General features: G+C 46.4%; 1 protein-coding gene across 1 annotated transcript in view; it reads left to right on the top strand.

The window, feature by feature from the left end:
- The window catches only part of LBP (lipopolysaccharide binding protein), a 28,379-nt gene extending 6,237 nt beyond the window's left edge, over positions 1-22,142 (top strand). The window contains exons 4-15 of the mRNA XM_060030792.1: positions 2,045-2,200; positions 2,797-2,860; positions 6,591-6,654; positions 8,940-9,031; positions 10,403-10,579; positions 12,182-12,241; positions 14,445-14,612; positions 15,996-16,063; positions 16,601-16,643; positions 18,815-18,878; positions 19,647-19,723; positions 21,754-22,142. Coding sequence (XP_059886775.1) covers positions 2,045-2,200; positions 2,797-2,860; positions 6,591-6,654; positions 8,940-9,031; positions 10,403-10,579; positions 12,182-12,241; positions 14,445-14,612; positions 15,996-16,063; positions 16,601-16,643; positions 18,815-18,878; positions 19,647-19,723; positions 21,754-21,798 — 1,078 coding nt within the window. The 3' untranslated portion in view covers positions 21,799-22,142. The remainder of the gene's footprint in view (positions 1-2,044; positions 2,201-2,796; positions 2,861-6,590; positions 6,655-8,939; positions 9,032-10,402; positions 10,580-12,181; positions 12,242-14,444; positions 14,613-15,995; positions 16,064-16,600; positions 16,644-18,814; positions 18,879-19,646; positions 19,724-21,753) is intronic.
- The last annotated feature ends 3,976 nt before the right edge of the window (positions 22,143-26,118 follow it).

Here is a 26,118-nt window from a genome sequence, read left to right as displayed (position 1 = left end):
TGAATCACTGTCTCAAATACAGTCACATTCTTGTTACTGAGGGACCTTCAACATTTGAATCTGGGGGGACACAGTTCAGCCCATAACAGGAGGGCAACTATGGGTGACCTGACCATACAGACACTGGAGACCTGCCCTGTCCTACACAGTAGCCTCTGGCCACATGTCCTTACTAAATACATGAAAAGTGGCTGGAACAGATGGGGATCTGTCGTAAGTGTGAAACACCATATTTGAAGATTCAGCACAAAAAAGAACATAAGAAATCTCATTAATAATTTTTACATTGATCACATGTTGAAATGATAATCATATACTATTAAAATGATTCTCACCTTTTTCCTTTTTTTAATGTGGCTGCTAGAAAGTTTTAAATTACCCACGTAGTTCACATTATATTTCTGTTGCACAGCACTGCTTTAGAAAGATGCTCAGTATATAGGTCACCTATATTTGCATATTTATTCAATTTCCATGACAGGAATGAGGCCATACTCTTCAAGATCTCTTATATGAGCATACGAATATCTACCTCATTCTTTTTTTTAACTTTTTTTTAAGATTTTTTTTTTTTTGATGTGGGCCATTTTTAAAGTCTTTATTGAATTTGTTGAATTTGTTTCTGTTTTATGTTTTGGTTTTTTGGCCACGAGGCATGTGGGATCTTAGCTCCCCGACCAGGGATCAAACCAGCACCCCCTGCACTGGAAGGGGAAGTCTTAACCACTGGACCACCAGGGAAGTCCCTGTAATATTTTCATTGAGGTGAAATTCACATAACATGAAATTAACCATTTTAAAGTATACAATTCAGTGGCATCTAGTACATTCACAACGTTGTGCAACCACCACCTCTACCTAGTCCCACAATATTTCCATCACCCCAAAAGATGCTCCACACCTATTAAGCACTAACTCCCCATTTCCCCCTCCCCCAGTCCTGGGCCACCACCAACCCGCCTCTGTCTCTATGGATTTGCCAATCCGGGACATATAAATGAAATCGTATAGTATGTGACATTTTGTTTCTGGCTTTTGTCATGTAGATAATATTTTTGAGGTTTATCCACACTACAGCATGCATCAGTGCTTTATTCTTTTGTATGGATGGGTAATATTTCACTGTATAACTAGACCACATTTGGCTTCATTCTTTTTAAAGGCTGCATAGCATAGATGCCCACAACTTATGGAACCTATCCCAACTAGTTGACATTTAAGGTTGTCTCCTCATTTCTTGCTATTACCCATGATGCTTCAGTGAGCTGCCCCACACATACATCTTGACTGGACGAGCCACAGAGTAAAGACGTAGAAGTAAAATAACTGGGCCAAAGGTTTGTGGTTAAAATCAGGATAGATCCCACCAGCTTGTGTTCTAGATGTGCTTTCCCAACCGGTGTTTTGTTTTCCCATATCTTCACAAGCACTGGGTATGAAAACTTCTAAACTTTTTATCAACCTGTTAGGTGAAAACTGACATCATTGTTATTTTCACTTTTAATAACTTCTCATGTGCTTATTTGCAATTGAACTTCCTGTTCATATCTTTGATCCCTTGTTTTTCCTTTTGTCCTTTCCTTATTTCTTTGTATAGCCTTGTTCTTTGTGTATTAAGGAAATTAACTCATATATTAGCCCACATGTCATGGAAATTAGCTCTTTGCCTGGATCAAGAAGCAATTTTTTTTTTTTTACTTTGCGTATGGAATTTTTTTGTTGCTGTTCACTAAAGTTTTAATTTTCAGTGCTGGCAAGTTTATCCACCATTTCCTTTAGGGCTGCTGAGACTTAGATCTAACCTAGAAAGGCTTTTGCCCATCCCTGACCATAAGTAAATGAACCCAAGCTTTCTTCTTGATCTTTTATGGTCTTATTTGTAATAAATCTTTGCTTTGTAATAAATATTTGTAATAATTTTTGTAATTAAATTTTTACTGCAGCTTCACTTATTTGGGGGTAAGAATTGAGATTTATATTTTCCCCCCAAATGGTGGCCGACCCTAGTCTAGGAATCAATTACTACTTCTCTTATCTCCTCTAGGAAACTAGATGGCTCCTTTGATGTGACAGTCAAGGGCATCACCATTTCAGTCAATCTTCTCTTGGGCAGCGACCCCTCTGGGAGACCCAAGGTCGCTGTTTCTAGCTGCAGCAGCGACATCCGTGATGTGGATGTGCACGTGTCGGGAGATTTGGGGTAGGTCACCATCGGGACACTCACCAGCTTGACCCCTGGCTGCAGCCAGAGGCCCATTTAGCCCAAGGCCTGGTCACCCATAAGCATGAGGGTCCAGGCGTAATGCATGGGTATATCACGTGCACTTGGAGGTAATTCTTTGGGGGACCTGCTGAAATTAACAGAAGCAGATTTAAGCTCGGAGTACTGGTGTGCCATTGCCACCAAAAGACAAACTTCACCACCAACAGGCAAGTGCAGTCTGGCTACTGAAGAAACACGAAGGCTTTTGGCCAAAGGAGAGTTTGTGGAAAATATATAAACCCTGGAGCAAGTCTTTTCAAGTCTCAGTTTTGTTGATTAGAAAAACATGGGTTCTCCAGCCCCTCCCCCAAATCTACTGACTTTGGGGCACAGCAGGGGGCTGGGATGCCAGATGCACTGAATCAGTGAGTGTGCTGGGAATTAAGACTCTGCATATTCATCCCATCCAGGGTTCTGGGACACAGCAGGGGACCAGAATGGGGTGGGGAGGGCTCCCTCGGGGACTGGCCTGGCTCTCCCTCCTGCCCCACTGTCCCTGCGTTCAGTGGCACACACTGTGCTTCTCTCCCCAGGTGGCTGCTGAATCTCTTCCACCATCAGATCGAGTCCAAGTTCCGAAGAGTATTGGAGAGCAAGGTAAGAACGTCCAAGCGGCTGGCGCTGCCGAGCCACTCGAGGGGCTGGGCCCAAGTCCTTCATGGGCTCTGGCCTCGAACAGCCCTAGGGGCTGGCCCAGGCACACTTGGGCTCAAGGCCCAGAGAGGACAAATCAAGGTCATGAAGCTGGTGTGCGGCAAAGCTGGGGGCAAAATGTAGGCCTCTGGACTCCGAGTCTATCCAGTTAGACAGAAAAGGGTTAGATGCTTGGCCAAGGGGCCAAATGGGGCTGCTTGGCTTTGCTCACTGCCCGCCCCGGCCCTGCAGGCCACAAACGCAAAAAAGAAAATCAACACCTAGGTGGCTTCAGAGACCAAGCAGGAACCTTTGGGAGTGTGTGGACCAGGTGGGAGTTCTGGTTCCTACCTGGGCGATGAGCACCTGCTTTGTACGCGGAAGCAGCAACAGAGTGTCGGTTCTTCCCGTTAAAAAAATTATGTGAAATGTCCAAATTTTGGAATCTCTGGCTCAAAGAAAGAGGTTTCATGTTAACTTTCAGTTCTCGCACTCACTCACTTCACCCCAAAATCCCATTTCTGGGGTATCATATACCTGGAGCTGTGTCTGTAGCAATGACTGTGCTTGGGAAGGAGAAAGTAACAGAGGAAAAAACAGGCGCACACACCGCTCTTGGTACAACATCTGGTTTGGCTTTGAGTGCCTCCTGGTGGTTGAAGAGAGAATAGCATGCAGACCCCACAGATTGGATGTAGCAAGCTGCCTTCTGTTCCCTGTCTTATCCTGGTGTCCTGGGGTCTAGGTGAGCTTGGGAAATATGCCAGCCTCCTTCTCAAGCACCCCATTGCCATGTTGCCATGCCTTTCTGAGTGGGACATAATATTCTTCAGTGGTTTGGATTTATACTCCCCTGTTGATGATGGAGATAATAATGATTAATAATAATAATATATAAAAATAATATCATATTACAATTAATAATAATATAATAATTATCAGGGTAATAAGTTACCCTGATAATTATTATTTTGATAAATTAATATAATTAATGTTATACAGAATGTGTCACTCTATATAACTATTCTTATTTATAATAATAATGGTGGTTATTTGTTGAGCCTGTGGTTTGGCTAAGAATAATGTACTAATCACTTCACATAGGCAATGCCGCTGGATCTTAACCACAGCCTCTGAAGGAGATACCGTTTCCCACGTTTGAGGGAGAAGGCTCTGAGCGTGGAGTAACTTGTTCGGTGGTCACCTTGTTGACAGGAGGCTAGGTCAGGATTTGAATTTCCTGGAGCTGGGAGCAGCTTGTACCAAAGGCCTTGTGGGGGCTGGTGTCTCAGGAAAGATGGAGATCTCTCTCCCCTGACCCCTGATCTTTTTTTCTTAAATTTATTTAGTTATTTATTTTGGCTGCGTTGGGTCTTTGTTGCTGTGCGTGGGCTTTCTCTAGTTGCGGTGAGCGGGAGCTACTCTTCGTTGTGGTGCGCGGGCTTCTCGTTGCAGTGGTTTCACTTGTTGCAGAGCACGGGCTCTAGGCGCACGGGCTTCAGTAGTTGTGGCACGTGGGCTCACTAGTTGTGGCTCGCGGGCTCTAGAGCGCAGGCTCGGTAGTTGTGGCACACGGGCTTAGTTGCTCAGCCGCATGTGGGATCTTCCCGGACCAGGGCTCAAACCCGTGTCCCCTGCATTGGCAGGCGGATTCTTAACCACTGCGCCACCAGGGAAGTCCTGACCCCTGATCTTTATAGGGCTTCAGAAATCTTTCTCCCGGGGCAACTAAGAGCCTGGTGCAGGACCGTTCGGCTTCCCCATTGAGGGAGGGATGTGGTATCTGACTAGCAGGGCTAAGAATAATGAGTCCTTGCTGAGTGCTTACTCTCTGGGACATACACACTCCTCTTCTTATAACCTCACCCCACCCCCGCCAAACACCCTGGAAAGTACTGGGCCTTGTCACTGTATCCTGAGGTGAGGACCCCAAAGCAGAGAGAGATTCTGCAAAGGTCACACATCCAGTGGAGGCTTAGCAGGATTTGAACCCAGGTTTTCAGACTTCCCTACTACACCCTTAACCACTGCCCCAACCTGCCTCTCTGGGAGACCTTACTGCGTGTCTGGAGCCGAAGCACCTGAAGGCCTCCCTTCCCCCATTGGGTGAGGTCGACAGAGTTTCCTGGCTCCTTTGAAACCAACCATGAAGGTTCCTCACCACCTCTTTCCTTTATTTCTGGCAGCTCCCCACTACCAAACTCTTCTCCCAGAAACTAGGCCAGCTGCAAAGGGAGGTAAAGATTTCACCCCTTGTCTGCCCAACCCCCAGCCTAGTCCTTCCCCACAACCCTGTGCCTGATTTATGCCTGCTCACCCTTTAGCTTGCCCTTCAAATGCCACCTCTTCAAGGGAGCCATCGGTGACTCCCTCACTAGGCCAGGGACCCATCCATGCTCTTGGACCCCCCTGCCCATGTGCCCCTCCCTCCACCGTATCTGTGCATCCGTTTGCACCACAGGTGATAGCTGGTTAATCAAAAGAGCTGTTTAAAGTGAGGACTCACTCATACACACCTGAACAAAGAAAATATTTACATATGAATCCAATGTTTTAAGATACAGTAAATGTAAATGCAGTTGACCCAGGCCCAGAACTGTTCTTTGCAAACAGTCTCTTGATTGGCATTGCACTGTCCTTCTTTCATTCAACAGGCATCTGCTACAAATTCCAGCTCAGATTTCTTTAACCACAATGAGAATCTAAAGACATTTGCAAAGCAATCCCAATGCAGAATCCTTCTAGATTTTTATGATTGTCTTCCTTGTAAGCTTTTCTGGTCCACACCAATTTACCAGCATTTTCTTTAAGCAACTCACCTATCCAAAACACTTACCATAGGTTTTTGGGAATTCCCTGGTGGTCCAGTGGTTAGAACTCCGCGCTTTCACTGCCGAGGGTGTAGATTTGATCCCTGGTCAGGGCACTAAGATTCCTCAAGCCCTGAGGCATGGCCAAAAAAAAAAAAAAAAAAAGAAGAAGAAGAAGGAAAGAAAACGTAGGTTTTCATAGAAACGACTCTTGTCTCAGTCGTATTTCATGGGTTTACATAAGAAATAATTTGAGAGATTGCAATAACAAGGAAAGCAAACAGGTTAGAGAACACACATTTCCTTTTCTTGAGACGCACGCCGTTCAACTGGGGTAAAAAATTCTGAGTGCTTAGTGTGTGCGGTAGTCCTCTGGATGGGAGGGTTCAGTCTTCCATGGGCAGCAGGGGAAGTGGGGACTATTGATCAATCCAGCTAACCTGTTAAGTGATGACATTTAAGAAGTATCTGCATTAAGTATACACTTATTTGTGTGGCCATTGCTACTTATTGTCTAGTTCTGCTATTTCAACTCTAGACCCTGGGAGACCAGGGCATCCCAAAGGCAAAGGTCCTTCATGATGGAGTTTCAGGCAGCGCCTCTAGCCATGTCCCCTCATCCGCTGTGTAGGTGACTACCTAGCTCCGATTTCCAGTCCTGGGATGGACTTTGACAGGACCAGCTGGACCCTATTGGGGTCGACATGGGGGCCGACATGTTTTTGATCATTTCTACTTTCTCAGTACATCATAAGCACTTATACATTTTTGTAGAATCAATGACCAGTTAGCAAATAAGTGAAATAATGGAACTAAGGCAATTAGCACAGGGCCAGACCAAAGCCAGGGAACTCACTCAGGCTTTCTCTTCCCATATTTTTCAGATTTGCAAAATAATCCAGAACTCGGTGACCTCTGACCTACAGCCTTACCTCCAAACTCTGCCAGGTAGGACACCCCACCCATCCCTGGGATACTTGATTTTTACTAATTTTTATAAGTGCATACAGGTACCTTATAAAACCTTACATGGAAGAGAAGTGTTGAAAGTTAAAATTAAAATCCCCTTTTCTCCCCAAATTTTCTTCCAAGAGGTAACCTATTTCCTTTGAATGTTCAAATATAAATATACACATACATAAACATATGACTATACATTCACATATGTATTCCTTTTGTTCATGAATATATGTGAATATGCATAATTATGAATATATATGTTAGTCTATAATAATAGAGACATTGTTCTTTTGTAACTTGTATACTTTGGAGATCTTTCTACATCAGCACATATAAATTGATCTCATTTTTTAAAACTTTTGTGTAGAAGTTAATACGGAGAGAAAAGTGCTCAAATCATAAGTGAAGAGTTTTTAGAAACTTTTCACGAACTGATCACATGCACGTACCAGCTTCCAGATCAATATACAGAACACGACTGGCCTTTCAGAGTCCTCCCGTGTCTCCTTCTGACACTGCCCACCCCTCAGGGTGACCAGTAACCCAGCTTCTGCTAGCAAAGATTAGCTTTGCACTTTGTACATCAATGGAACCATACAGTAGAGTCTTTTATCAAGAGCTGGAGGCTTTCTCTATTCAACTTTTTTTTTAAAGGATACACATTTTATTTATTTATTTATTTTATTTATTTATTTTTGGCTGCATTGGATCTTTGTTGCTGCGCGCAGCCTTTCTCTAGTTGCAGCGAGCAGGGGCTACTCTTCGTTGCGGTGCACGGGTTTCTCATTTCGGTGGCTCCTCTTGTTGCGGAGCACGGGCTCTAGGCGTGTGGGTTTCAGTAGTTGTGGCACGCGGGCTCAGCAGTTGTGCCGCACGGGCTTAGTTGCTCTGCGACATGTGGGATCTTCTCAGACCAGGGATCGAACCCATGTCCTCTGCACTGGCAGGCAGATTCTTAACCACTGTGCCACCAGGGAAGCCCTATTCGACTTTAAAATATGAGGTCAATCCATATTGTTGCATATCGTGAGTTCATTCTCCTTCTGTGTAATCCACCGTGTCCATGTCCCTCCATTTATTTATCTATTGTACTATTGAAGCCCATTTGGGTAGTTTCAGTTTTAGACCACTGTGGGTAGGTGCTGTGAACATTCTAGCTCCTGTGGATGCATGTCTTTGGGTATATACCCAGGAGAGAAATTACAGGTTCTTGTGGTGCACATAGGTTCAGCCTTAGCAGATCCTGCCAAACAGTTTTCCAAAGTGGTTTTAATAGACCTCTTTTTTTTTTTTCCCTTTGGCCACGCCACGTGGCTTGCAGGATCTTAATTCCCTGACCAGGGATTGAACCTGTGCCCCCTGCAGTGTAAGCACAGAGTCCTAACTACTGGACCATGGGGAATTCATTTTAACAGCTGCACAGTGTTCTATCTTAATGGATGTCTCCATTTATTTAATAAGTCCCCAGCTGCTGGATAGGTAGGTTTGTTGCCATCCTTTGCTATTGCCAACAGTGGGGCAGGGAGCGCCTCACACCACCTCTTCCCCTTCAAATGTAGCAAGTGGAGGCCCCGGATCTCGGCTACACACATAAAGTTGGCAGAAACAGGCCCTGGCAAATTGTTGAGGTGTTCTCTCATGCCTTGGCCCCCACGTCCTCCACACTCACCTGTTGACATTCCCCTTCAGCAGAGACCCAGGCAGGCACAGACACCCAAGTGCTTGGGACAGAAAACTCCCGTCCCTCCAGGGCCTTGGAGGGGAGTCTCTGGGCCCTTTGGACATGGCCCAGCCTTCCTGGTTATTTGGTTCGTACTGGTAGGAGGCTGGTTTCCTGGAAGATCAAGGTCTCGGTTGTAAGCTTGGGGAGCAATAGCTTTGGCTGGAGAGTTTTTCCTATTGTGTGGCTTCCTAGGTGTGGAAGGGCTGCCAGACCTGGGTTCCTCCTGCCCTCAGGGTATGTGTGTGTGTGTGTCTATGTGTCTGTGTGTGTGTGTGTGACTGTGTGTCTGAATATGTGAGACTCTGGAAACTGCTCAGGCTCTGGGCTAAGCATACCAGCCCCCTTGTGGCTAAATCACCAGTGGAAGCGAAGAACCCATGTCAACTCTTTCTTGGCAAAGGAGTTCTTTGCCCCCAGCACTGGGCTGGGTGGAGGGTCTTAAGGTGGAAGGGCAGGGGGCTCTGAAGAAAGTCACAGAGAGTGTGGGTCAGCCAGAGCCCTCACCCCTTCTCACTCGTCTGCCTCCTAATTCTGCCCTTCCCCCGTTCAGTCACCATGGAGATGGACATTTTCGCTGGGATTGATTACAGCTTAATGGAGGCCCCTCAGGCAACAGCGGAAATACTGGACGTGATGCTTAAGGTAAAAGGGTCTGGGGCGGGGGGCTTGGGCGGGTCCAGGCCCAGTGCGGGGTCGCCTCAGGGTCAGCCCTTCCTGGGGCCTCTTGTTCTCCTGGCTTCAGATCTGTCCTCATCTCCCTGTTGTTCCCAGATTGCTGCGGGGTGTTCCCAGAGCCAGGATCCTCCCACGGTGTCTTTTTTTGTTTTTTTAAGCTTTTTTTTTTTTTTTTTTGGCTGTGCCTGTAGCTGTGGCGCACGGGCTTAGTTGCTCCGCGACGTGTGGGATGTTCCCGGACCAGGGCTCGAACCTGTGTCCCCTCCATTGGCAGGCGGATTCTTAACCACTGCGCCACAAAGGAAGCCCCTCCCACGCTGTCTGACATCACTTAGGCCTTGAAACTTCCCTTCCCCCTTCCTCCCCTCTTTCACCTTTCCCACCAAGCAGGTGAGGTCAATCAGAGCTGGCCCTCAGTGGTGTAGAGGAGCTGGCCAGGAGGTCCTATAGGTTAATAGACCAAAGCTTCTGCAGATCGTTTCATTAAGGGATTCTGGATACACACTTTGATCCAAAGGAAAACATCCTTTTCATTTTTTAATTTTTATTGGATTATAGTTGATTTACAATGTTGTGTTAGTTTCAGGTATACAGCAAAGTGTATCAGTTATACATATACATATATCCTCTTTTTTTTTATGTTGGGGGTAGGAGTTTTATTAATTAATTTATTTATTTTTGCTGTGTTGGGTCTTCGTTTCTGTGCGAGGGCTTTCTCTAGTTGTGGCAAGCGGGGGCCGCTCTTCATCACGGTGCGCGGGCCTCTCACTATCACGGCCTCTTGTTGCGGAGCACAGGCTCCAGACGCGCAGGCTCAGTAGTTGTGGCTCACGGGCCCAGTTGCTCCGCAGCGTGTGCGATCTTCCCAGACCAGGGCTCGAACCCATGTCCCCTGCATTAGCAGGCAGATTCTCAACCACTGCGCCACCAGGGAAGCCCCCTTTTTTTTCTTTTTTTAAGATTCTTTTCCCATATAGGTCATTACAGAGCATTGAGTAGAGTTCCCTGTGCTATACAGCAGGTTCTTATTAGTTATCTCTTTTATATATAGTAGTGTGTATATGTCGGTCCCAATCTCTCAATTTATACCTCCTTCCCTTATCCCTTGGTAACCATAAGTTTGTTTCCTACATCTGTGACTCTACTTCTGTTTTGTAAATAAGTTCATTTGTACCCTTTTTTTTTAGATTCCAAGGAAAACTTATTTAATGGTGGAGTTTCAGGCAGTGCCTCCAGTCCATGTTCCCTCATCAGACTCTGTAGGCAACTACTTAGCTCAGATGTCCAGCCCTGGGATAGACTTAGAAAAGTTCAAATGGATTCTATCTCTCTCTCCAGGGTGAAATTTTTAGCCGTGATCACCGCTCCCCGGTTGCCTTCCTTGCGCCTGTCATGAGCCTTCCAGAAGAACACAGCCGAATGGTCTACTTTGCCATCTCTAATTATGTCTTCAACACCGCCAGCCTAGTTTATCACAAAGTGGGATACCTGAACTTTTCCATCACAGATGACATGGTGAGAATCATAGCACAATATCTCCCACAAATGACACTGTCTCCTTCCTTCTTTCCTTTCCACACATTTACATCAGTGAAATAGTAAATTATGACTAAGAAGAAATATCAAGAGCAGGAAAATATAAGTTAGTACGATTTCCCTTTTCACTTTGGCTGCCAGAGAGCTCAAAGTCAAAGTTCTTTCTCCCCTAGAACAATTGTGGAAGACTTTGTGGCTTGCTTGTCTGTCTTTTACTTTTCCCTCCAGACTCGATCTGTTATTCTAATTCATACTTTCTTTCATCCTGATGGTCTGTGGAGGTTTTAAAAAAGATTTTAGTGAATGGGGCAGGACAATAGATACACTGATAAATGCAAAAGTTACATAGAATAGAAAATAAAGACCAAGTTAAAAGTAAAGCACAATTTTATAAAGACACTGGGCCCCCAAATTGATTTTTTTTAATATCACGAATTTGTGCAGGAGCTTCCTGTAGCCAAAATGGAAAGGGTACATGATTTAGTGATTCACAGCAAAAAGGAGAGACAAAGTCTTCCGAGCACTTAGCGCTGAAATAACTGTCTCTTTGTATAAAGAGATGTGGCTTTGTATGAAGGTTACTGAATTTTAGAGTGGATCACGTGGTTAATATTTCTTTCCGTTTCTTTAATATCTCTGGGGTTTAGATGGATGTTTCTTGTAGCTCTTTGTAAAAGCTGAGGCCTCGTGAACGATGTAGGGAGGGTGGGGGAAACACAGTGCAGTCCAAACTGGATGGTCCAGCCTACCCTGGTAATAAATTGAGGACCAGCAGTGACGGATGGAGTGACATGTGTCCTTTGACTCCCCCATACCCAGGCCTTTTACTTCTATGGCCATGTTTGAGTCACCCTTCCCACCTGTGGTACAGTCCTTTCTTTCAGTGGGTGGGATCACGGTAGCTGTGTTTTACTGAGCGCTCACTGTGTGCTAAGCCTTGGGCTAGATGCTTTGTACCCACCATTTCCCTTAGCCCTCACAGTGACCCAACAAGTGGGGACTATAATTATCTCCATCTTATAGGTGAGGAAGTTGGGGCTCAGAGAGGTAAAGGCACTCACCTGACATCACATAGTCACGAAGCCAAGAGTCAAACCTAGATCTGCGTGATTGAAAATCTCACCTTGTGGATCCTCTGATTGAGTCGTGAGTGTCACTTATGGCCCAAGGAGAGCAGGCAGGATCCCAAGGACTCGTGTGCTCATGGTGGACGCAGAACAGGCGTCTCGCCGTTGCCATGGTAACCCGGAGCAGTCAAGAAGCTACATTATTGGGCTTCCCTGGTGGCGCAGTGGTTGAGAGTCCGCCTGCCGATGTAGGGGACACGGGTTCGTGCCCCTGTCCGGGAAGATCCCACGTGCCGCGGAGTGGCTGGGCCCGTGAGCCATGGCCGCTGAGCCTGCGCGTCTGGAGCCTGTGCTCCGCAACGGGAGAGGCCACAACAGTGAGAGGCCCACGTACCGCAAAAAAAAAAAAAAAAAAGAAGCTACATGATTGAATATCCCCCCACTTCCCCAACTCTCTTCAGACCTTCGGCTCCGGCCGGAGCACCTAAAACTTCTTTGTGTCCCTTTGCCGCAGGTTCCGCCTACTTCTCACATCCGACTGACCACCAAGTCCTTCCGCGCCTTCTGCCCCCGGGTAAGGCTTCCCTCAGCCCTCAGGGTGCAGGCTGGGCCCCCAATACTTCAGGGGTTTTCTTTAAAACCTCCACACTCCTCTCAGCTTGACCGAGAGTCAGAAGGCCAGCCGTGGGGCCCCCAGTGAAGGCCGTGGTGCTACAGGTTTGGGGACTCCCTTCCCTTCAAGGCCCAGATAACAGAGACCTGAGCCCTGTGTCTTGTGGGACCACAGGCTGCCCAGTCTTTTGTTGATGATCTCTGACAATACCAAGGAATGCCGACATGTCCCACAAAATGTATCCTAATTAATAACACCAAGCAATTACAGAGGGCATACTAGGGTCAGGCACTGTTCTTGGCGCTTGAAAAAATTATTTTTTGAATGGATAATAAATTCTCACTGTTCAAGATTCAGAAGACATAGAAGGTTATAGAGTGGAAAGTCCCATCCACTCCTGTCCCCTAAACATCCAGTTCACACCCTGAGTCTATCAATATTGTCAGATCGTACACATCTTTCTGGGGCTATTCTAGTATATGTGAACAAATGTATGTCTTTCCTCCATTTTCTTACACAAATGGAGGTATATTTTACACTCCATTTTGTACCTTACTTTTTCCCTTAGTATACCAGGAGATAATTCCATGTAGGTAGATAAAGAGCTTCCTCACTCTTGTTTTCTTGGGAATCCAGTCTGCCATTGTATTATGGATGGACCATAGTTTGGGTAATCAGTCCCCCATGGAAGGACATTTACGTTGTTTCCAGTCTTTTGCTACATCAGTGTTGCAGTGAATAACCCTGTAGCTTGGTCTTTGCTGGACTAAGCTCTTCATGTTCCATATCTCATTTAATCCCACAGAAATCCACCTGTCCTGTCGCCTCTCCCCTACCTTCTGAGTCCCCCCAAGACACAGCTCAGACAGGTTGTAGTGTTTCAAGTTCCTTGCAGAAGGCTTGATGATGGCTGAGAGGAATTATAACGGTGGGAAAATGGTTGAACTTTAAATACTGCGGTACCTGGGTCACGTCCTTCCATAACATACCCTCACAGCAGGCCCTTTCTCTCCCTAGAGCCCCACAAAAGCCCAACCTGCCACCATGTTGTCGGCGCTAGCGTTAGAGGGACCTTGGCTTCATCCTGGTTCCAACATCCCTTTTGCCCAAAAAGAGGAGGAAACTCTCCCTCTCCCTTCCTGCTCACATCATAATCAACCTGACACAGAAGCAGCTCGGGTCACCTTCTTAGTCAAGTGGTTTACCTCCTCAACCTTCTAAAGATCTCCCTTTTACAAATGAATGTAGATTTTATATTTGCATAACCAAAAGGCTCATTGGGACTGTCGTTCCTCCACCAACTTCCCCCGTAAAAGGAACAGTCTTGACCCCAAAATAAATTCTAATTAAAAGGAAAATTGCCAGCTCTTTGAAATGGTGGGATCTAGGCATGCTGCGCTTCAGAAACAGTGGTGTCTGGGCTTTGCATGTGCAGTTACCTGAGTGTGATGGGGGTAGAGAGAAAAAAAGAGCTCTCACCCATTGCCCAGGGAGGGGTGTGGAGTGAAAAAGACATCAGCCTAATCTTTCTGGAGGACAGCTTGGCAATCAATAACTGGCAGAAGCTTTAAAAATATCCCTGCCTGGGGCTTCCCTGGTGGCGCAGTGGTTGAGAGTCCGCCTGCCGATGCAGGGGACGCGGGTTCGTGCCCCGGTCCGGGAAGATCCCACATGCCGCGGAGCGGCTGGGCCCGTGAGCCATGGCCACCGAGCCTGCGCGTCCGGAGCCTGCGCTCCGCAACGGGAGAAGCCACAACAGTGAGAGGCCCGCGTACCGCCAAAAAAAAAAAAAAAATCCCTGCCCTTGGACTCAGCAATTCCATGTCTAGGAATGTATCCCCCAAAATAATAGCCAAGGGTACACAGGAGAGTGGTCTTTAAAATGGCAAAACCTTGGAGACAACTTGATGTGCAATAATGTTAGATCAATTGCAGTACCCATGCACAGTGGAATACAATGCATCCATGAGATAAATGACACAGACTCCGTATGTCTGACGTGGAAGGATGTCCAGTTATACCTTCAAGAGAAAAAGGCACAGAGCATTTTGTGGAAATTAAACCAACCAAGAAGTGTCCTCAGCTTGATCTGACTCCCTCAAGGTTCTTCCAGCAAACCTGCATGTTTCCTTCTCTTGACATAATTTCTTCATTCTGCCCTCAGTTAGCCAGACTGTACCCCAACATGAACTTAACGCTCCAAGGCACAGTGGTCTCTGCCCCGTTCCTGAACTTCAGCCCTGGGAATCTGTCCTCAGCTGCCCAGATGGAGATTGAGGCCTCTGTGCTCCTGCCCAACTCCGTCAAGGAGCCCGTCTTCCGGCTTGGTGTGGTAAGGTTCAAAGGCTTGGCAAACATTGCTCCCTTTTCCTACATGCTTTTTCCCCCACTCCGCACCTGGCTAATTCCTTAAGATAGATCTCAACTTAAGTATCACTTCCTCAGATAGGCCTTTCTTGGTTGCCCTTACCCCTGATCTACCTTAGGCCCCTTGTCATTTTTTTTTCCTTGTGGCACCCTATTATTTTTCCTCATAGGAGTTATTGTAAAGATACCAATGTAGCTGTTTGCAGGTTTATTTGCTTAATGTATGTTTGCCCAACTAAGTGAGTCTGGGCTATTGTGGGGAGGAAGGCAGAGGGGATCTTTGACCTGTTGCTCTGCTCTGTAGCTATATCTGACCCCTGAAGACTACATTTCCCAGGCTTCCTTGCACTGACTTCCAGCTAGGTCAGCCAATGGAAGACACTGTCAGGAGAACAGAGGGTGGGAGGAAGGAAGAAGCCAGAGTATTTCTTCTCTCTTTTTCTTGGACAGAGGCTCAGGCACTGACTGTGTCTCCTCCATGGTGCCTCCCCAATTCCTCCCTCTGTTCCTCCAGTCCTGGGGTGGAAGCAGCTTCCCACCTCTGCTAATCTCTGAGTTGCCTCTCCAACTCTTTTTTAACTTCTCAGCAATTCCATCATTTGTATAACCAATCCCCTGTATGAAATTCCCTCTTGGTTAAATATTGAGAGTTGTGTCTCCCTTCTCAATGGACCCTGTCAAACAGAGAAGGGATTCTGAGTTTTTTGGGGGTGCTGCTCACAGGATGGAGAACTTTGCTCTCTTGTTCCAGGTTTGAAACTCAGCAAGACAAATTTCTAGAAGAGTAATTGCTCCCAGATGTTATATCTGCAATTTGATATTGTTGTTATTGTTATCAAAATTGTTGTCAATATATTTTATTTTATTATTTTTTATTTTTATTATTTTGGTAAAGCAGAAAAGGATAGCTTTATTGCTTTGCCAGGCAAAGGGGAACATACCAGACTTCTGCCCTGAAAAACTACGTGTCCCCAATATATTTTAAATTAAAACATAAGCTATTATTATTACTATTATTATTTACTCAGGCTGAACCTTGGCCCTGAGATAGCTAGACATGGTCCCTTTAGAGATCTCCAGGCATAGGCCTCTATACCTTCTCTTGGTAGTATGTTCAAAGTTTAATTGCTACCATAGTCAGCAATTTCAAGTAAAAATATTCAAGTCCAAGTTCAAATGTTTATTGCGCACCCATGATGAGCTTCCTGGGAGTCTAATCTAGTGGGCAAGTTCCTGCTTTAACTCAGTGAGATGTTTGCTTAGAGGAGACAGCAGGTCCTCATAGTTATCCGTTCTGTACATGACAACCTCCTTATTTAGACCAGTTTCTTTCTACTGGAATTACCAGGCCACTAATGTGTCTGTCATGTTGACCTTCAACACCAGCAAGATCACTGGATTCCTGAAGCCAGAAAAGTAAGTCAGCCTCGTGACTTACATGGGGGGCGCTCAACTGGGCTCCATCTGACGCTTCAGCTGATTCCCTGTAGCTGGAGGTGGGATGTAACCAGATCCCCCTGTCAAACCGTGGGGCCCACGGTTTGGGAAAGAAAGTTAAATTTTACCCCAGTTGGCCCAATTCCTTTGGCCAACTGGATCTGCCTCCATAAACTTCCTTTTCACCTAACCCCCATTACTTCCAAATTTCTAAAGAATTTACTAATACTGCTTTTTTTCTTAATCTATGAATTTTAGACATCAGCAATATTGACTTCCTGAAATTATAGAGACTGAGTTCTTTTATGCTACACACTTCCCCTCTGCAAGTCTTCCGAATAAGGTTGTATCATTGTTTTTGTTTCCTCAATCACCTTTTTCACTCTCACTGCTACCACACCCTTGGCCCTGTGCCTTCTCAAGCTGGTGTCTCCTCCTTTCTGGGGATCCCTACATTGCTTAGGTTTCCCTTGAACATAATGCCCACATCTCTGAATCTTCTCTGATTTGTTATAGGATACAAGTGGAACTGAAAGAATCTAAAGTTGGAGTATTCAATGTAAGTTATTATTGTTTTTATTTATGAAATGATTAGGGTAATAATTAATTTAGAGTATTTACTAATCAATGCTTTGGCACCTATAATAGAAAATAGAAAAGGAGAAGAGTTACTCTCTGCCCTAGAAAAGCATAGAAGTTCTTGAAGACAGGAACCATAGGGCAGAGGAACAGTTACCTCCCAATATAAGACAGTATAATTAAATCATCTATTGGACAGAATTCTTTTAACTGCAAAGAATAGAAAGCCAACTAAAAGTGTCTTAAGCAAACAGAAGGAATGTATAGGATCATAACCAAAAAACAAAAACAAAAAAGCTAAGGCTAGAGGTTTCAGGCATAGCTGGATCCAGGTGTTCAAATTAGTACATCAAGAATCTCCAAGGGAAGGGGAGAGGGGCGATATAGGGATGGGGGAAAACGGTTATTAAGGGATTATATAAAATCATGTGTGTGAAACTTTTAAAAATTGTAGAGCACTACAGAATTTAAAGAATCTTTCATTCAATTTTTTAGAAAGAAAAAATATATATATTCCAAAAAAAAAAAAAGAATATCTCTCCATTCTGCTTTCATCTGTGTTGGCTTCATTCTCAGGCAGGTTCTTCTCACTGGTGGAAAACTCACAAATTTCCTGTAGTTTCTTTTTTTTTTAACCCACAAAAAAAAAAAAAAAAAAAGCCCTCGTTGGATTAATCTTGGTCATGTGCCCATTCTTTAGCCAGTCACGTGGTCGGAAATTGGACAAGGTCAGTTGGCTGAGCTTGGGTTTAATCTACACTCCCCAAGCCAGGATTTGCAGTCCCAAACCACACGGACTGAGACTGGAAAGGAGGGTTGCCCAGGAGAAAATAGGGACTATTATTAAAACAAAAGGAATTGAGTGCTGGGCAGGCAAAACCAAAAGATGATTTCCACAAAGAGGAAAAAGAATGGGAAGTTTTACGTGGGCTGAAACAGTCGAGGAGAGATTTCTGAAAAGAGGGAAGGTAGGGTGATGGCAGCCGCTCGCAAGCCAAGGAGGAGATGGAAAGACTTTCATCTACAGTAGTTGGCTTCCTTTTTACCATCCTATGGATACTGGTTCCCTCTGACCACACTTTACCTGCCCCCCACTTCCCAGACTTTCCCTCAAGTAGAAGTGGAAAAAATACATCAAGTGTGGGGAGAAACATTGCCCACAGGGACCCTGAAGGATGACTCCTTTCAGAGAACAAAGGCTAAAGTCAATAATGACACACTAATATTGTATCTGTGCATGGCATGTAAAAATGTTCTATGAAGTAAATTATTCATATGTAAAGAGTCACAAAAAGACATCCTATCATGTTTTCAGAACATCGACTGTAAAAAATAAGACCTGTAGGGCTTCCCTGGTGGCGCAGTGGTTGAGAGTCTGCCTGCCGATGCAGGGGATACGGGTTCGTGCCCCGGTCCGGGAGGATCCCACACGTCGCGGAGCGGATGGGCCCGTGAGCCATGGCCGCTGAGCCTGCGCATCCGGAGCCTGTGCTCCGTAACGGGAGAGGCCACAACAGTGAGAGGCCCGCATACCGCAAAAAATAAAATAAAATAAAATAAGACCTGTAGAATCAGGTAAATCTGGATTCAAATTCAGACCCTGCTGCCCGATTTCTAGCAAGTCACTTTCATTCTGTGGGCCTCAGTTTTCTTATCTGTGAAATGGAGACATTAATATTAACTTCGAAGTGTTCTAGTGAAAATTGAATCAGGTGTAGATGTAATGCTCTGAGCCCTATACGTGGCACATAGCGAGTGTTAAAAGTTGGGTTTCATAATTTTTGTTTTGACTTAAAAATCTTTTGTATTATATAAGTAACTTGGGAAAACATTTCCACTGTAAAAAGAAAAATTAACTACTAAAGATAAGGCTAAGTCAAACCTTGATGTTCTTCCTGGAGGATAGATAGTTGGGTGTGTAGTCTTCCAAATTTTTCTATCCCTTTGTACACGTATAAATGTGCATCTCAAAATAGTTTTATAAAGTAGTAGCATGATGTAGGTATCTACCTGAAATTTGCTTTTTTTTCAAGCCTTTTGCCATGTCAGCACATACAAAACCACCCCACCCACGGGGTGGCCTCTCTGGAGGTTTGTTGGTGGGCAAGATGGTACATGTGGTTATGGTGTACCTCTCCTATTCTCCACCAGGTGGAGCTGTTGGAGGCGCTGCTCAATTACTACCTTCTCAGCACCCTCTACCCCAAGGTCAATGGTAAGTATCACTATGGATTTTTCCAAGTCAAGAGTGGACACTGCTCTTTCGGGGAAAGAAAGCTGGGACCAGGGCTCTCCTGCAGGCTGTGTGACCTTGGGCGAGTCACTTCTCTTCTCTGAGCTTCAGTGGCCTGTCTGTGAGACGGGAGTGTTGAAGTCGGCCTCACCTCATTCCAGGCCTCTAAGGAGGGTTGAGGATAGGGGCAGTTTTTGGAACACAGTAAACCTCCTCCTAAGAGAGAAAGAGGGGCTCACAGAAGTGCCCACACACACCCTGAAGTGACAGGTGAGACTGAGAACCAAGTTAATATACAGGGTACAAGGCAGCCCACCTCTAAAATCACATTCCCCAGTTAGTTGCCATCTCCCTGGTCAAAAAATAAAGCTTAAAGAGACCCTGCTTCATTTGCAGGTGGGGGGCAGAGAGCAAATGCCCACTGGATTCTTATCATGAGTAGACGCTGCCCCATCCCTGCCACTGTCTCCACAGAGCACCATGGCTGAGGGCTCAGGCTCCTCTGTCAGTCTGTCTGGTATCAAATCCCAGTTCTTCCACTTTCAGCTATGGAACCTAGGACAGGGTACTTGGCCACTCTATGCCTCAATTTCCTTATCTGTAACATGGGAATAATAATCCCAATCTTTGGTGGTAATTAAATGTGAATATACCATGTATAGGGTTTGCAGAGAGGAACTTCTTGGTATAAAATTTTCTCTGTAATTATTTATTAACAAATCTCTCTCGATGTTCTGCTGCAACCTCCAGATAAGTTGGCAGAAGGCTTCCCCCTCCCTCTGCTAAAGCGTATTCAGCTCTATGACCCTGTTCTCCAGATCCACAAGGTCAGTGGGTTCAGCAGGGTTCTGAGGAATTGGGGAGGGGGGTTGGTTAGCTTTCCTGGTTTGCAGGCTATAACTCAGTGGGTGGGACCCAGTCCAGCCCTGCAGCTGGGAAAGCCTCCACGGGGGTGGGATGGTTCAGGGTCAGCTGGATGCCATGAGGCCGACCACGTGTCCTTTAGAAGTGGCACCTCTATGGGGGCAGGAGGGATTTGACACAACCTGTGTCACAACTTTCCACCCCCCGCCGCCCCGCCCCCCGGCCGTGGGTGACCTGGGAGAACCTCAAGACCAGCTCGTTTTAAAAATACAGCAATCCTAGCCATGCCAACAGCTCAGGTTCTGAAAGCCATTTGTAAGTTTTTAAAATTTCTTCTAATTTCTTGGGAATTCTCTGGTGGCCCAGTGGTTAGGACTCAGCACTTTCATTGCTGAAGGCCCGGGTTCAATCCCTGGTCTGGGAACTGAGATCCCACAAGCCGTGTGGTGAGGCCAAAATTAATTAATTAATTAATTAAAATAAAATTTCTTCTAATTTCTTAAGTGGAAGAGCTTTGATGTATTAATAGATACATGTTTGGTGTGCCGTCCCTCAGAGACCCATTGCCCCACCACACTCATAGCTTGACTTCTGGTGTACTTCCTTCCAGCCTTTTGTCTCCTCCAAGCATTTTTTGAAATTGTTTTCTTGTTATGGATAGTTGCCTTGCTAGCGCTCAGACCTGTTTTCTTTCGGTTGCAGTCTAGTCTCCCTTCCCCCCACCAATGTTAAATTCTGTCCCAAGCATGCAAGGGACCATAATTTACTTAACTATTTGAATACCAAGGAATATGTCTGATTCTTCACCAGACTGTCCACTCTTCTGACCAAGCATTTTATGCACCATCTGTGCCCCACGGTTCAGGTTATCTTTCTAGAAGAGCATCCGTAAGGTGGGATGACTGGGTTGGCAGGCTTGTGAGCATTAAAGGAGATGCTGCTTTGTGCCTGGTACATAGTCAACATCCAGCAAACAACAGCTACTAAAGAGAGGGACAGGCAGCAGAGCGATCAGGAACATTGAAACAGAGATCAACTGAGACATTTGAAAAACAAATATCCCGAGCCCTTTTGTGTCCAGAGATACTCAACATCCAACTATTGTTGAGAGTTTATAAGGAGTGAGACAGATCATTGTTCAAAGCAAGGACTGAGTGACGATTCATGCAGCTGGCCTCAGTTTTCTCCTGTGTAAAGTGGGGTGTAGCCCAGACCTCACTGGGCAGTTATGAAGATTAGAGCTTCTAGCTCAGTTTGGCACCATGGAAGTCATTAGAAATTTGTTAGATTGACCCTTGAACAACACGGGTTTGAATGGCCCCATGTCCGTGTATACGCAGGTTTTTTTCAATAATAAATACAATACTATGGTACTACACCATCTCTGCAGTTGGTTGAATCTGTGTATGAGGAACTGCGGCCGCGAGGAACCGCGGATACGGAGGGCTGACTCTAAATTATACGTGGATTTTCCCACCCATCGGTGCCCCTAACCCCGCAGTTGTTCAGCGGTCAACTGTATATACTATCATATCCAATAAAAATTTGAGGTCAGCTCTGCCCATGTGTTTGACCCCCAAAGGCAGGGGATGGTTGCTGTGGGAAAGAATTGGATTTTGCTCTGAGTTCAGAATTCGCACCCCTTTGGTGATGGAAACTTATGAGGAAGTAGGAGAATAAACCCCAGCAGCTCACAGTTTTGTCTTATTCACCAAGGAGAGAGAATTTAGGTGACACAGGGGACATTTATGAGGTCTGCCAGGAAGCAGCAGCTTGGGAGATGACAGATTAATTGCCATCTTAGAGAAGGTAGCTGGCAAAAGCTGTGCTTTATGGAGACCTTGGGAACACAGGCACACGCTCGTTTTACGCACTGACCTGCTTTCTGGCAGAGCTTGTGCTTCCCCAGACGTGGGTGTCCTTTTAAATCAGAGATGCATCTTTTTGGAGTAGAGGATGCTTTTACCATCCTGTCCTGTCTTGTCTCTCCTAGGACTTCCTGTTTTTGGGCACCAACGTCCGGTACCTGAGAGTTTGAGGACAGGGCGAAAGACAGGGCTTGGGGGCCACAGCTGGATTGCCAAGTTGCATTTCCAGATGTGCAGCGTATTCCTGGAGATTCTGGGAGGATGAAGACCATTTCTGTTGTCAGCTCTGGGGAACTGGCCTCTGTCCCCACACTCCTCCTTTTCAGCACGTACACCCACACCCCCTCTAACTCTGGATTTTACTTTCCCACCGGGATGGACCGTCCTCCCCCGCTAGCCTGTACTATCTTCAAGGGCAGGTCTTTTTTATTCACCATCGGATCCCTGTGCCTAGCAGAGTGCTTACACTTAGTAGGTCCTCAATAAATGTTTATTGAATGGCTCAGTGAAGGAACCATCTGGTACTCTAGCTGAACCCCCCTACTGCCAACCCTCTCTTATTTAAGGGGTCTTTGGATGGTCAGCTCCATCTGTGGTCTTCAAGGATGAACCCTGACCACATTCCCATTTCTCAGCGCTGCTGCTGTGGGAACCTCAATGAGAGAACATGGGATTCCACTCCCTGCTCAGCCCTGGACCTGGTGCTGATGCTGGCTCTCTAAGACAACTGTCCATCTCAGTTTGGGGGCAGTTCATGGGCTCATTTCAGTACGTGCTCCCTCTCTCCCTCCCTCTCTGTCTGCTGCAGACACAGGAGCCAGAGGGTCTCCGGGAGCAAAAACTCAGCCTCCTGCTGCCCTCCCCATTGAAACGGGTGTAAATTAGGAGGCAATGGATCTGTCTAGGTTTTGGGTCTGACCCGAATAAAAGACTCATCCAACTGTTGTTTATGAGCCCCAAGCTTGGAGGAAGAGGCCGTGATTTCTAATTACTGAACAACCGGCCTTTGATCAGACTTTACCGAACAGTCATTTCCAAGTTATGCGGTTGGGCCCCCGGGGACTGGGAATCAGAAGGCTCGTTGGATGCTTTCTTAATTGTGTAAATGAGCAGGTGGATGGAGCTGCCGGCTAGCAGATAATTCACAGGGAATAGACCCATTTACCCTGTGTGTGACAGAGATGCATTCCAAGATGGGACGATGCACTGTCACCCAACTGGAGGCGGGGTGAGCCATGGCTTCGCCTCGTCCCTTTTGTTCACTTGTCTGCCACCATCATCCATCCTGTGATGGACTGTGAAGGGCTCAGCTTCATCCAGCACTGGCCACGTGGCCTTGGACCGGTCCCTTTCCCCCTTTCCCCCACTTTATCCTATGAAATAAGGATGATAATAATAGTAGCCATGTCCTAGGACTCTTATAATGATGATATTAGGTAATCCATGTAAAAGGATCTATTTAACCCTAGTGGGGATTCAATATTTATTGGCTGGACGTGCTTACTGAACATCCTTCTGTTTGCAGGCACTGAATTGGTCAGCACAGGGGAACTAGAGGCAGCACAGACCCAGTTCCTATGTCTGTTTTTCAGGACATTGCCTCACCGTGGAAAGAGCCAGTCCTGACTCCAACTTATTTGTTTTGGGCCTTGGGGAAAGGCCTCTCTAAAGCCTGTGTCCTCCCCTGTCAAATTTGCTGGGAATACCTCCTTGCAGGGTGACTAGGGACTCAGTGGGTTCACGTCCAGCTTCTGGGGGTGAGGGGAGGATAGGGCATAACCAGGTCCTGGTAAACAGCTGATGCGATTATCACCTGCCTTCCTTTGGGCTCCCCAGAAGCAGACTCTGAAACAAGGAGGAGGGTACAAGTAGTTTACTGGGAAGAGGATCCCAGGGAAATAACCAGTAGAGGAGAGAAAATGTGCTTGGGGGTGGGGGTGGGCTTCCCTGGTGGCGCAGTTGTTGAGAATCTGCCTGCCAATGCAGGGGACACGGGTTCGAACCCTGGCTGGGAAGATCCCACATGCCGCGGAGCAACTGGGCCCGTGAGCCACAATTACTGAGCCTGTGCGTGCGATGAAGAGTGGCCCCCGCTTGCCACAACTAGAGAAAGCCCTTGCACAGAAACGAAGACCCAACACAGCCATAAATAAATAAATTAATTAATTTTAAAAAATTTGTAAAAAAAAAAATGTGATGGGGAAGGGAAGGCAGCCTTTAAAGTGTTCATGATCAAACCAATTACCACCTTAATCCCACTCGGGAAACTCTGGGAGCCAGTGTAGAACACTCAGAGTATCCACCCAAGGGCTGAGATTGCCGGGATGCTCGTACATCGTCTCCCATCAACCACTGTTTGAGGGCAGCTCCTGGGGACATCAGTTCTCGGGTTCTTCTAGTCTGGGCAGGGCGGGCTCTAGCAGCTGTAGAAACCTCTCAGGCAAAGAAACGCAAGTGCCAGCAAGTGGAACTCAGGTTGGCGTGTGACTGGTAAGGTGGATGGGGCCCGCGCGTGGCTGTACAATAGGGTAGGATTTCACCAGCTCAGAATCCTGGATGCGATATGAGACTGTTGGCCACATTGCCTGGAAAAGCTGTGGGTTGGTCTCCTCTGCATATTTGTAAGAAACTCAGCCTAGTTTTCAAGCAAGCCTTCATTTCAGAGCATTCTAGAACGCTCCAGGACATTCCAGGGGATGGCCCCAAGAAAGGACTCCTGGAAGCCCAGGCACATACTTGATGAGTATGGGGCAGCCAGGTTTGCTATGAAACGGGGGAAAAAAACAATTCTTTGTGAAAGAACAAAATATTTCTCATTCACAACGCCAGGAAAGGCCATTCCTACCCCATGAGACTAAACACATTCATTCAGTAACAGAGCCTCGAGTTAGTGTCATCATATCTTGCTGCGGTAGCTCCAGGACAACCACTGCTGGCCCTGGGGTCCCCTAGCAGGTTGTGACACCCTGAAATCCGACTATAGACATGCAAGTATCCTCAACAGCTCAGACCTTATAGGAGGACTGGCCTTGGGACAGCACATTCTGATATTAATGATCAGAACTCTGGGCTATCAAAGAACCATTGAGAGACTATAGAAGAACCATTGATAGTTATGCTGCCATAGAGCTCACGCCCACACAAACCAAGACGCCACCCTGGAGATGCTGCACCTCCTGGTTACAAACTGACTCCCCCTCTGCGCTTCACTAACTTCCCAAGAGCCCTCCTACAGCTACACACTGTTCCACGCTTGTGGACATACAAGACAGCTTCCTCTTTCTTAGAGATTAATCGGATTTCCTGGTGGGGATGGACCACAATTTTTTTAACCAACCCCCTACTAATGGGTCCTTAGGCTGTTTCTGATATTTGGCTTTTATGAATGAGAAGTCCAGCTCCTTATTTTAACTGAAGTCCAGCATTTTAACCAAAATCTTACGTGTGATTTCTGGGGCCTGACCATAGGCAATTACAAAGGCTTTACCTGACAGGCCTCGTGGAGGAAAGCTACCCTCCTCATCCCAGTCTCGGTGCCCAGACAATGCACTGTGGTCTCTGAGGGGAGTTGCAGTCAAGGACTCAGGCACCCTGGACAGTTATGCTCTTTGCATATTTGCATTCCTAGCCCAGAAGCCTTTGTTCCTAAGTTTGGGGGTTTTTAAAATAAATTTATTTTATTTACTTTTATTTTTGGCTGCATCGGGTCTTTGTTGCTGCACGCGGGCTTTCTCTAGTTGCAGTGAGTGGGGGCTACTCTTTGTTGCGGTGCACGGGCTTCTCATTGCAGTGGCTTCTCTTGTTGCGGAGCACAGGCTCTAGGCGCGTGGGCTTCAGTAGTTGCAGCACGCGGGTTCAGTAGTTGTGGTGCACGGGCTCTAGAGCACAGGCTCAGTAGTTGTGGCGGACAGGCTTAGTTGCTCCGTGGCATGTGGGATCTTCCCAGACCAGGGCTCGAACCCGTGTCCCCTGCATTGGCAGGCAGATTCTTCACCACTGCACCACCAGGGAAGCCCTCGTTCCTAAGTCTCTTTACCTGAAACCTTAGGCAGAGGTTTTCAGAGGCCTTTGCCAAGGACTCTGTCAGGGAAAGAAGGGGGAACCTTGAAGATATTTTCCCCATAATGACTCACACTCAGTACTTTTCCACTCCCAGCCCTTCCCCCCTTCCCTCCCCCTGCCTCCCTGGCTCAGGGTCCAGGAATCTGACAGAGGTTTCTTTTTGGGGATCCTCATCAGTGAGACGGCCCCAACACTTGCACCGAAACCCCTGATCCACCTGCACGTTGTCCCATGGGGGAAATGGAACAGGGGTGTCGGTGCTTTCTCTGGTTTGAGCCGCTCGCTTGTGCTATTGGAGTGAGTGACTGAAGGTTTCACTGTGGCTTTCATTTTGGCTTGTTGTTGCTTTAATCAACTCCTCCAACACTTGGCAGCCCAGGTCTCTCCAGTTCAGCTGAACCCTTGACAATAAATAGTGCTCCCGTCAA

Source organism: Delphinus delphis, chromosome 15, assembly GCF_949987515.2.
Source record: "Delphinus delphis chromosome 15, mDelDel1.2, whole genome shotgun sequence".
Lineage (NCBI taxonomy): Eukaryota > Metazoa > Chordata > Mammalia > Artiodactyla > Delphinidae > Delphinus > Delphinus delphis.
Note: the sequence above shows the minus strand (reverse complement) of the source record. Positions and strands in the feature narration are given on the sequence as shown.